Source organism: Anomaloglossus baeobatrachus (assembly GCF_048569485.1).
Source record: "Anomaloglossus baeobatrachus isolate aAnoBae1 chromosome 5 unlocalized genomic scaffold, aAnoBae1.hap1 SUPER_5_unloc_13, whole genome shotgun sequence".
Classification (NCBI taxonomy): domain Eukaryota; kingdom Metazoa; phylum Chordata; class Amphibia; order Anura; family Aromobatidae; genus Anomaloglossus; species Anomaloglossus baeobatrachus.
This window is the reverse complement of record NW_027441788.1, coordinates 568,047-580,767: the sequence shown is the minus strand read 5'-3', so window position 1 is coordinate 580,767 and position 12,721 is coordinate 568,047. Positions and strand designations below refer to the sequence as shown.

Here is a 12,721-nt window from a genome sequence, read left to right as displayed (position 1 = left end):
CTATTTCATTAATGCCAGCTATAATTTACCTATACTGGTCTGGTGAGGTGTTGTGATCCAGACTTACAGGTAGTTGTTGTGTATTATTGCTGTGAGCTGCTGTTGTTCTCTTTTTATCGCTGCCTTGCTGCCCTTGCTTTTCTCTTTAGTCTCTCACTGTTTATTTCTGTGAGTTTGCAATATGTCCTGTCTGTCTTAATCTGTGTTTCCATCATACTACTGCCCCTTCCTTCCCGGGGAGGATAACAGATTAGATCTGGTCAGGAGAATAGTAAGGTATGGGACTCTGGCATCTCCATTTTCAGGGGTAATGCAGAGGTTAGCAATAGCTTAGGGTCCCCTAGCGTGAGAGACAGTATAGGAGCCTCCTGTCCCTCATTATCCTGCAGTCACATTGTGACAATCAATCAGATTATTTACTGTAGCACATTCCAGAGAACTGGTGCTAGGAATGGGAGATCCGCATTAACAAAGATGTAACTCTTAAGGCCGCGTTACACACTGCAACATCGCTAGCAATGTCGCTAGCGATAGCACCCGCCCCTGTCGTTTGTGTGTCACGGGAAAATCGCTGCCAGGGCGAACAATATCGCAGGTAAGCGTCACACGAACTTACCTTCCTAACGGCGTCGCTGTGGCCGGCAAACAACCTGTTTTTTAAGGGGGCGGTTCGTGTTGAGTCAGCGACGTCACACAGCAGGCCACCATTAGAAGCAGAGGGGCGGAGAGCAGCCGCAAGACCGACACTCCCACCTCGTTGCCGGAGGACGCAGGAACGCTTTTGTTCGTCGTTCCCGGTGTGTCACACGTAGCGATGTGTGCTGCCTCAGGAATGACGAACAACCTGCATCCAGAACGAGCAACGATATTTTGAAAATGAACGACGTCTCAACAATCAACGATTTGGTGAGTATTTGGGATCGTTAGCGGTCGCTCGTAAGTGTCACACGCAACGACGTCGCTAACGAGGCCGGATGTCCGTCACGAATTCCGTAACCCCAGCGATATCTCGTTAGCGATGTCGTTGCGTGTAACGGGGCCTTTAGATGTCGAAATTGGACAACAGATTCAGAATACATTTTTTCCTAATTTAATTTATGATGTTCTGGTTTAAAAAAGTAAATGTACTTTCAGGATCATATCATTAAAAAATAATAACATTGTGTTTATTTTTAACCAATGACTGTATTGGGAGTTCAGATGGAAATCAAGTATCTTCAGAATTTAAAACAGATGGTAAAAGTATCACACATGATACATATGAAGAGCATGCTGCTGTCCCAGATATAACTCCAGTCCTTCCTCGGAAAGCTCTATCATCTGATCTTTTCAAACAAGTCCAAAATTCCGATTTATCACAGAATTGTCCGCAAAATGAAACTTACGGAAGGGATGTGGAACATGAAATGGCTCATACAAAGGAGAAACCATTTTCATGTTCCAAATGTGGGAAATGTTTTACCAAGAAATCACATCTTGTTAACCTTCAAAAAGTTCAGACACATGAAAATCCGTTTTCATTTCCTCAATGTGAGAAATGTTTTGCTCGAAAATCAAACCTTATTGATTATCAAAAATATCAGACTGGGAAGAAGCTATTTTCATGTTCAGAGTGTGGGAATTGTTTTAATTGGAAATCAGAACTTGTCCGGCATCAAAGATTTCACACAGGGGAGAAATCATTTTCATGTTCAGAGTGTGGGAAATGTTTTATTCGGAAATCAGAACTTGTTATGCATCAAAGATCTCACACAGGGGAGAAACCATTTTCATGTTCAGAGTGTGGGAAATGTTTTATTCAGAAATCACACCTTTTTACACATCAGAAAAATCACACAGGAGAGAAGCCATTTTCATGTTCAGAATGTGGGAAATGTTTTAATTGCAAATCAGAACTTGTCCGGCATCAAAGACTTCACACAGGGGAGAAGCCATTTTCATGTTCAGAGTGTGGAAAATATTTTATTCGGAAATCAGACCTTGTTGAGCATCAAAGATCTCACACAGGAGAGAAGCCATTTTCATGTTCAGAGTGTGGGAAAGGTTTTATTCAGAAATCAGAGCTTGTTGGGCATCAAAGATTTCACACCGGGGAGAAGCCATTTTCATGTTCAGAGTGTGGGAAAGGTTTTAGTCAGAAATCAGACCTTGTTAGACATCAGAAAATTCACAAAGGGGAGAAGCCATTTTCATGTTCAGAGTGTGGGAAAGGTTTTAGTCAGAAATCAAACCTTGTTTCGCATCAGAAAATTCACACACGGCAAAAGCCATTTTAATGTTCAGAGTGTGGGAAATGTTTTATTCGGAAATTAGAACTTGTTGGGCATCAAAGATTTCACACCGGGGACAAGACATTTTCATGTTCAGAGTGTGAAAAATGTTTTATTCAGAAATCAGACCTTGTTAGACATCACAAAATTCACAAAGGGGAGAAGCCTGTGTGAAAAGGCTCCACTGTGAGTGGTTCTAACCATACAATGGGTTTCACCTGCAGTAAATATAAGCAGACTAGATTTCAGCAATTCAGCAGCATTAGATCAAATTCTGCTGATCCTAGTGTGTCTTCCCCACTGCTAGCCAGTGTTGGAGATGTGGCGCCCCTGACCTGGTCAGGCACCACTGAGTACTGCACCCATGCTGGGGACAGTACAATACAGGTAATCCAGAAGGCTGACCGGGGTGTGGAACACAGGCGCATAGTGATCAGGTCTCACACATGTACCCATGAGAGGACCCCTGGGGATCCCAGGAGGGGGCAAAGCCTTGACCTCCACTGGAATAGTGGAGGGGGCCAAAAGCCTCCATCTCCTCTCAAGGGGTGTGGTAAGAGAATCTGGTTGCTAGGTGGCGTAGGCAGGCACAAAAAGGGAAAGGAGAAGGAGGAGTAAAGAGTCTAGAGTCTGCAGCAGAGTGTGGAGGAGTGAGCAGCAGGAAAGTGAAGCTCAGACAGGAGCAGCAGTGAAGGTCCCAGATGTGAGCCGGTTCAGAGCAGAGTCCAGGGAGCTCCGAGGAGAGCTGACCCCTTCCCCTGGGCTGCTGTAGTCTGACAGCGTCCGCGCAGTGACTACCGACGGGGGAGAACGGTCAACTAGGAGTGCTACCCGAAACCCATCTCAGCTAGAGAGAGAGCACGGAGTGGGAAGTAAGGAGACTGCTGGAGAGTACCAGGCCCAAACGGGCGGCAGATCCCGAAGCGGAGATAGATCCAGCTTTCTTTTGCTAAACCTGCCGGTGTGGGGCTCTCAAAGCCCACGCCACAACACCACAAAAGCCGCAGCCACGTAGCCACAGTTAGGGCCCATAGGTCACAGGAGGCAAGCAGCTGGAGTGGCCTGGCCCAGGCGACAAGCACACGGCAAACGAAGGGGAGAGAGGCTTCAGCATCTTCCCTGGGTGACCCCCATAGGGACTCAAAGTCGGGGTCACCCCAAACCACCAAGGGCTAAGGAAGGCGAGTTAGTAGTCACCCTCACAAGTCAGCCTGAAGGACACCTGGTTCCCGCCTGGTTCATCCCAGCTACGCCCGGGTTACTCACCCTGCCACCTGAAGTGAGTAAAAACCCTGAAAGACATTCTGCCTGTGTGGAGTTATTCTGCGCCTTGTGGTACTACGCACCTACACAGGGCCCTGGGGCTTGCCTCACTCTCAGGAGGCTATTCCAACTAACTGCACACACCATCAGCCCCAGGCGACCCTCAACCTGCAGTGGCGGTCCCTACTGGCCGCAATACTGAGAGTGGCGTCACGACAAGAAGAAGATCTCCTACCTGTGACCAGATCCAGCCGAGTGGAGTCCCTGAAGGTAATGCACCGACACTACACCTGTGGGGCTTCACATCTGGCGTCACGAACAGGATAAGGACTAGACCTGTTCAGACAGGTGACCATGTGCCTGGGCGGTCCGCTTGAAAAATTGGAAGCGCCGCCATATTGCCACCATGAAAAGCGCGCTGAAAAACAACAGCAGCCCGCGCTGGGAGAAGTTACCGCCCACGAAGAGGTGTGGCTACCCAGAGATCCCCTGCAGAGTTCTGACCTCGCTTGTGAAGAGAGCGGAAGCGTCCAGAGACGTCGGGACAGAAAGGGAGCCAGAAGCCTGCTGCTGGGAGAGGAGCTGCTGAAAGAGGCAGAGCAGAAACTGAACAGCTTGCTATTAGAGGCAACGGCGAGTCCACAGCTGGGGAGTCGTGCAGAAGAGGGCGCAGAAGAAATGGCGTCTGACCGCAGAAACCCAGAACCGGGCTCCGCTGCCTGGTGGTATCGGGAGCTGGCCCAGTTCTGCGACCGACTGGAGACCCGGGTCGTGGAGCAGATTAGAGAAGAACGCATGGAACTTCTGGAGATGGCTGCCGCGGTTCAGGCCTATGAAGGGGGAACCGCACGACGAGTGCCAGACCGGACGGCGACGACTCAGACCCCGATGCTGCCACCGATGGGTGAGTCCAGTATTACCCCTGCCGGCCCGGATGCCCCGACCCCTGCTGCCACGCCCGCGGTCCCTGAAGAGGTGCCCGGCGCGGCGACGCTGAGCCAGGCCGCAGCCACGCCAGGTGCGGCCCGCCAAGACCCGGCCGCCGCAGCGATGCCCTGCTCGGCCCGCCAAGACCCGGCCGCCGCAGCGATGCCCTGCTCGGCCCGCCAAGCCCCGGCCGCCGCAGCGATGCCCTGCTCGGCCCACCAAGACCCGGTCCCTGCAGCGACGCCCAGCCCAGCCTGCACCGATCCCATCGCGACAGCGACGCCGATCCAGGCCGCCGCCATACAGGGCGCGGCCCGCCAAGACCAGGCCGCCGCCATACAGGGCGCGGCCCGCCAAGACCAGGCCGCCGCCATACAGGGCGCGGCCCGCCAAGACCAGGCCGCCGCCATGCCAGGCGCGGCCCGCCAAGAGATTGCATCACCATTTTCCCCGGCCTGCAAGGCCAGAGCAGACACCGCTCCCCAGTCCAAAGAGGTCCCTGCTGGAAAGCCCACGCTGGGGGAGGACCCCGAATACTGGAGGCTGAAGGCTGACATGGAGGCCAAGTTTCCACAATGGTTGGTGGACCAGTACATGCTCCCTCCGCATACCCCCAAGAGGATTCCAGCAACCCCTGCAGCAACCACGCCAAAGAGTCCCCCGCCTGGGCCTGTTGAAGGAAGTTCATCCCCAGCACCGCCACCAAAGGGGTGCCAAGAAGAACTAAGGGGGAGAGGAGGCCAGGAAGCTGAGGAGCTGACTCAGAAGATACCAGCAGTGGATCCATGCCCAGAGCCGGAGATGTTGCCCTATTCCCGCTGGGATGAAGAAGACCTGACACCTTCTGCTGAGGAAGATCTGCCCCAAAGCCTCACCTGGGAGCTTGTAAGCTGCACTTCGCAGAATCCAGCCCGCAAGACACAGCGCCGCAGTAGAACCCAGTCTTTCCCTGCACCGCCATCCCCAGAGCAGAGAGAAGTCACAGCCAGAGACCTACAAGAAAAACGGTTACTGAGAAGGTCCAAAGCCCAGGTCAGAGGACCCCTTTGTAGAGGAGTAGTGGAGGACTTCAGCCTAAAGTCAGGATACGGATTCATTGTTGCACCTGGTATCAAAGAAGGTATCTTCGTCAATAGAAGAGATGTGAGAGCTCATCTGCCCAGAGGACACCCTGGCAGAAACTTAAAAATGGGAGACTCCGTACAGTTCACCATGCACCAAGGAGAAAGAGGGTGGTACGCGCTAGATGTAATGCCATGCCCTAAAGAAACAGAAGAAGAAAGGAAAGACAGAGATAAAGAAAGAAAAGACAAAGAACCTACTGACGAGACTACCACAGATGAAGAAAGAGGTCAAGGAAGCAACAGGTGCCGCAGCCCTACAGGCCCAAGCCCTGGTGAAGAGGAATCTGCATAAGTTCAAGTAAAGTACAGCAAGTTTTGACCAGTTGGAAAGTTTGTTTTGCAACGTTTTAAAGTTCAAGAATGTGCCCACAAAAACTATTGTGAGAAATAAACCTTAAGGCTATGAACTGGCTATAGCCACAAACTCTCGCAGTGTAAATAGTTACACCAGAGGGCACCACCACCACCAGAGTCAGCCTGTTTAGGGGCTTGGCTCGTCTGCAACCAGGAGGAGCCCGTCCGTATATAGGGCCTTGGCTCACCTGCGACCAGAGAGCATGCCTGTTTATGGGGCCTGGCTCTCCACCACAAAGAGGGTACCTGGTCAGCACCAACTGTGGAGGCCGCCTCTACATCCTGCCAGAAGAGGCTGAAGGCGCGGATCCACCAGGCCAGGTATACCCTGAAAACCACCAGCCCATGTAAGCCGCCTCTACATCCTGCCAGAAGTGGCTGAAGCCGCGGCCAACGTGAAAGGGTTTTGGGTGGGTTAACGGACTTGTGGGTGGAGGGTGGTGATGTATGGTACCTGGTGCTTTTAAAAATGTTTTACATGTTTTAATGTTTTATGCATTTTAAAATGTTGTCTTGCAGCCCGAGGACGTGCTGGTGATAACTAAGGGGGAATGTGGCGCCCCTGACCTGGTCAGGCACCACTGAGTACTGCACCCATGCTGGGGACAGTACAATACAGGTAATCCAGAAGGCTGACCGGGGTGTGGAACACAGGCGCATAGTGATCAGGTCTCACACATGTACCCATGAGAGGACCCCTGGGGATCCCAGGAGGGGGCAAAGCCTTGACCTCCACTGGAATAGTGGAGGGGGCCAAAAGCCTCCATCTCCTCTCAAGGGGTGTGGTAAGAGAATCTGGTTGCTAGGTGGCGTAGGCAGGCACAAAAAGGGAAAGGAGAAGGAGGAGTAAAGAGTCTAGAGTCTGCAGCAGAGTGTGGAGGAGTGAGCAGCAGGAAAGTGAAGCTCAGACAGGAGCAGCAGTGAAGGTCCCAGATGTGAGCCGGTTCAGAGCAGAGTCCAGGGAGCTCCGAGGAGAGCTGACCCCTTCCCCTGGGCTGCTGTAGTCTGACAGCGTCCGCGCAGTGACTACCGACGGGGGAGAACGGTCAACTAGGAGTGCTACCCGAAACCCATCTCAGCTAGAGAGAGAGCACGGAGTGGGAAGTAAGGAGACTGCTGGAGAGTACCAGGCCCAAACGGGCGGCAGATCCCGAAGCGGAGATAGATCCAGCTTTCTTTTGCTAAACCTGCCGGTGTGGGGCTCTCAAAGCCCACGCCACAACACCACAAAAGCCGCAGCCACGTAGCCACAGTTAGGGCCCATAGGTCACAGGAGGCAAGCAGCTGGAGTGGCCTGGCCCAGGCGACAAGCACACGGCAAACGAAGGGGAGAGAGGCTTCAGCATCTTCCCTGGGTGACCCCCATAGGGACTCAAAGTCGGGGTCACCCCAAACCACCAAGGGCTAAGGAAGGCGAGTTAGTAGTCACCCTCACAAGTCAGCCTGAAGGACACCTGGTTCCCGCCTGGTTCATCCCAGCTACGCCCGGGTTACTCACCCTGCCACCTGAAGTGAGTAAAAACCCTGAAAGACATTCTGCCTGTGTGGAGTTATTCTGCGCCTTGTGGTACTACGCACCTACACAGGGCCCTGGGGCTTGCCTCACTCTCAGGAGGCTATTCCAACTAACTGCACACACCATCAGCCCCAGGCGACCCTCAACCTGCAGTGGCGGTCCCTACTGGCCGCAATACTGAGAGTGGCGTCACGACAAGAAGAAGATCTCCTACCTGTGACCAGATCCAGCCGAGTGGAGTCCCTGAAGGTAATGCACCGACACTACACCTGTGGGGCTTCACAGAGAGACAATAGTTCACAAAACATTGACCAAGCGACCCCTCCTGTATGGACCACTACCCCACCTACAGTCCATGAGAAATACTCATTTCTTCCTCCTTCTATAGAGGTTATTAAAATACAGATTTCTTCTATTGCTCCTATCACTACTAATACAACGCTTATGGGGGCAAATACTCTGTCCTCGGATGTTAATAAGGTTTTTGATACCAATACAGACAAATTCAACACTAATACACAACAGGATTTGGCTATCATTCAGATGCAAATCGATAAATTGAGGAAAGAGATCTGTGGTTTCTTTGATGGCAGCTAATTCCAGCTCCTTTAAGGAGATTGGAATAGTTGACTCTGTATCTAAAGGCCCCGTTACATGCAACGACATATCTAACGATATGTCGTCGGGGTCACGGAATTCATGACGCACATCCGGCGTCATTAGCGACGTCGTTGCGTGTAACAGCTCCGAGCAAGTGTTAACGATCAAAAATACCTTATCGTTGATCGTTGACACGTTCATTTTCAAAATCTCGTTGGTCGTTGTGGACGTTTGTTGTTCGTCGTTCCTGAAGCAGCACACATCGCTACGTGTGACACCCCGGGAACGACGAACAACAGCTTACCTGCGTCCTCTGGCAACGAGGTGGGCATGTCGTTAATGCGACTGTTCTCCGCCCCTCCGCTTCTATTGGTCGGCCTCTGTGTGACGTCGCTATGACAGCGCACGAACTTCCCCCTTAACGAAAAGGTTGTTCGCTGCCCACAGCGACGTCACTCGGAAAGTATGTACGTGTGACGGGGCCTAGAAATATTGTGCGCCACGGGCAGCGATTTGCCTGTGACACACAAACGACGGGGGCAGGTGCTTTCACGAGCAACATCGCTAGCGATGTCGCTGCGTGTAAAGCGCCCTTAAGCCTCTGGCATCTGATTGAAATATTAACTCTCTAGTATCTAATACATGTAACAATACTTAATTTGATTTGCTTGATCTCACCATGCCTGGTAATATAGAGGATTTTACTGCAACCCCTGGTTAATCCTCTACACTACCTGATCATAATAAACTGATCACTATTGATAATTCCACTAATGCTGCAACATTGGTGCTTTTTTGACCCAAGGCCACCCCCGGTCAGAACAATGGGATAACCAATTATCTAACTACAAAGTCGGTAAAAAGAAAAAGCGTTACAGAGGGACCAGAACTGGAGCCAAAACAAAGATAAAAATGGAAAAAAGTTCATCTGCTGGATGCTGAAATAAGACAAATAATATATTTCATCTTTCAGATTATACACCTACTACTGCTGCAATTTCTTTACTTAATAAGGGCCTTTCTTTTTGTCCCACTTTTATTATAAAATAATTTGATTTATTTACCGATATACAGACATTTATTAGAAAATTGACTCTGCAGAGACACTATGCCGTTATGGCGGGTAGGGCGACATCCAATAGTGCACTTTTAGGTGATTCGGTCACCAATCAATTCTTACACTCTGACCTTAGAAGGACCTCTAATTTTTATCCAACGGAAAGTAAAGGACACAATTTACACACATTCTGTGAAATGGTGCTTCAGGATTTCAACCTGTTAAAAAGCCGATGTGGAAATATTCCTTATAACTTATCCAGATCTGAAAAGAGGGCATTAAGCTCTCTAAAAGGGAATAATAATATCATCAGACCAGCGGATAAAGGGGGGGGAGATGTCCTACAGAATAAATCAGACTGTATAGCAGAGGCTTTCAGAATCCTATCCGAAGCCACAAATTACCGGCGGGCGACACAAAAGGATTATCAACTAGTCGTTTTAGAACATAACAACATGATTAAAGGAGCCATTGCCTCTAATATTTTAAACAAGACAGAGAAAAACTTCCTCATGGTAGTTAACCCCGCTATGGCATTTTTCTACCATCTGTCAAAAATACACAAAGATTTATCCAAACCCCCGGGTCGCCCGATAACCTCAGGGATCGGTTCCTTAACATCCAATTTAGCATCATACATCGACTATATAATGCACCCCCATGTTAATAGAATGAACAGCTATCTAAGGGATTCTACCCAACTTATAGACTTGGTTAATGACATTTCATGGAAAGATTCCTTTGTTTTCTTCTCCATGGATGTCTCTGTCTCTATTCTAATATTCCCCACAATTTGGGTTTATTATGTTTTGATTTTTTTCTGGAAACGGATGACAGGATTCCTCCAATACAGAAACTGTTTATTTTGTAAGGCATGTCATTTATTCTAAATAATAATTACTTCACATTCATGGATAACATGTACCAACAGACAATGGGTTTGAAGGTGGCACCTACTAATGCAAATTTGTTTGTGGCCACCTTCGAGTCCATTTTTATCTGTAACAACAATTTATCAGGTCACTTTGTGCTATAAACGGTACATTGACCTTTTTATTATTTGGGACAACTCTGCCAATAATATCGATTTTTTTTCATGTCTGCAATAGATAACAACAATTGGGGCCTAAAATTTTCACCAATCTTGAGCAATACTAGTGTAGACTTCCTAGATCTTACCATTTTTCACGATGGGAATCACATTCTGACCAAGACGTTTTTTAAAGAGGTCGATGCTAACAGTTATGTTCACTTTAATAGTGGGCACTACTATAAATGGATGCGCAACATACCATCCAATCAGTTTAAGCGAATAAGAAAAAATTGTACCCTGCATGCTGATTTTGTGACAGTCCAAGATCCTTTCTGACAGGTTTTTGGACAACCAATAACCCAAAAGGATAATCAAGAATGCTTTTGTTGATTGTAGCAAATTGAAGCAGGGGGATTTAATTACATACAAAACAAAACTGTCTGATTGTGATTATTCTCACCGAAACAATTTTGTCACTACATATTGTGCTGACAGCATAAAAATAAAGAACATTCTACAAAAACACTGGGGCATTTTGACTAATGACCCAATATTGGGTAAAATGCTTCCCAGGTTTCCTGCACTTACATTTAGAAGAGCACCAACACTTCACAATCTTTTGGCCCCCAGCAGGATAAAGGTTGGGGGTGACAGGAGTGGACCGGTTATCAGAACAAGGGGATCGTACAAATGTATGACACCGCGATGCATGTGCTGCAAATCCATTTGTCACAACAGGAACACTTTTTGTTCGCCTGTTGATACATTTTTGGGTTATCTAGTTAAACAACACCTCAATTGCTAATCAAGTTTTGTGATCTACCTGATAGACTGTGAATGTAGTAAACAGTATATAGGTCGGACGACACAACCCCTACATCGGAGGCTTAATTCTCATAGGCACATTATTGCCAAAGGGTTTTTGCTCAATGGACTCTCGAGGCATTGTACTCTGGTTCACAATAAGATAGTAAAATTCAGGATCACGCCAAATGAGCAAATCCCAGTGGAAGCTCCTAACCGTATTCTGACTTTGAATTGGAAGGAAACCTTCTGGATCCATAAATTGAAGACTTTGAATCCATTCTGTCTGAATGACGTTACAGATCTTTTTAATTAATTATTTTAACTAATTAATATATGTAAGTCCTTTATCTATTCTCCATGTGGAAGTCTAATACTGCTTTTTGTCCCTCCCCCGCCCTGGACTGAATGCTGGATTCTATTGTTACATCTTTTAACTTTTAAATGATTTATCATTGAATGATATTAAACAATGAAATATATTGATATTTTTACCAACCAATTTAATAAATGCATAGATACTATTTATTTTTGATACTATTACCTTTTATTGGTCTTAATAGTATTTATTCTGTATCTTTGAGGGTGGGTACTACTATTTGTTTTATTTTATATGATTTTGCATTCTCTTCATCAGTAGATAATCATATGAGATTTATCCCTTTTAAATCCACGCGATTGTGCACAACTGACTCCACAAGCTGCCCCTTTAAATATTAATACAACAGTTTTGATGCATTCAATGATCATCCTGCCTTACTACTTATGGAATTAATGATGGAAATATACACAGGGTCTACACAGGTTCTATGTACCATATTTTTCGGACTATAAGACGCACCGGACTATAAGACGCACCCTGGTTTTAGAGGAGGAAAATAGGAAAATAAAATTTTAAGCAAAAAATGTGGTCATGACACACTGTTATGGGGCGAGGATCTGCTGCTGACACTGTTATGGGGGTAATGTCCCCAAATTCTCTACTAAAGTGCCACATCTTGGTAATGATCCTCCTGCCTTGTATATACAGTATATGTCCCTCATCCTGCTATATACCGTCATCCTGCCATATGGCCGCATCCTGCTATATACTGGCATATGGCCGCATCCTGCTATATAACCCATCATGGCATATGCCCCCATCCTGCTGATATGACCCCATCCTGCTGATATGACCCCATCCTGCTGATATGACCCCATCCTCCTCAGATGACCCCATCCTGCTCGTATAACCCCATCCTGCTCGTATGACCCCATCCTGCTCAGATGACCCCATCCTGCTCAAATGACCCCATCCTGCTGATATGACCCCATCCTCCTCAGATGACCCCATCCTGCTCATATGACCCCATCCTGCTCGTATGACCCCATCCTGCTCAGATGACCCCATCCTGCTCAGATGACCCCATCCTGCTCAGATGACCCCATCCTGCTCATATTATACCCCCATCCTGGTGTATGGCAGCATCCTGTGGCACATAAAAAAAAAAAAAACGTTCATACTCACCTCAGCTCACCTCACTCCCTGCAGCATCGCTCGTCCTCCGGTCTGTGTCAGCGGCAGCGCCGCTGAGTGGTGCCGTCCCCGATCTCCTGCAGCATCGCTTGTCCTCCCGTCTGTGTCAGCGGCAGCGCCACTGAGAGGAGCCGTCCCCGTTACCCTGCTGCATCGCGATCATCTCCTGTGTCTGTGCCGGGCACGCGGCTGCGTGTGGACACGTGCACACAGCGATGACGTCATCGTTGTGCGCGCCGCTAGTCTCCACCCAGCCG

The 12,721-nt window shown here is 48.4% G+C and overlaps 1 protein-coding gene across 1 annotated transcript in view; it reads left to right on the top strand.

The window, feature by feature from the left end:
* Positions 1–1,040: 1,040 nt before the first annotated feature.
* LOC142258831 (uncharacterized) overlaps positions 1,041–12,721 on the top strand; it is a 92,687-nt gene continuing 81,006 nt past the window's right edge. Inside the window, 1 exon segment of the mRNA XM_075331415.1 lies at positions 1,041–2,441. Coding sequence (XP_075187530.1) covers positions 1,407–2,441 — 1,035 coding nt within the window. The 5' untranslated portion in view covers positions 1,041–1,406.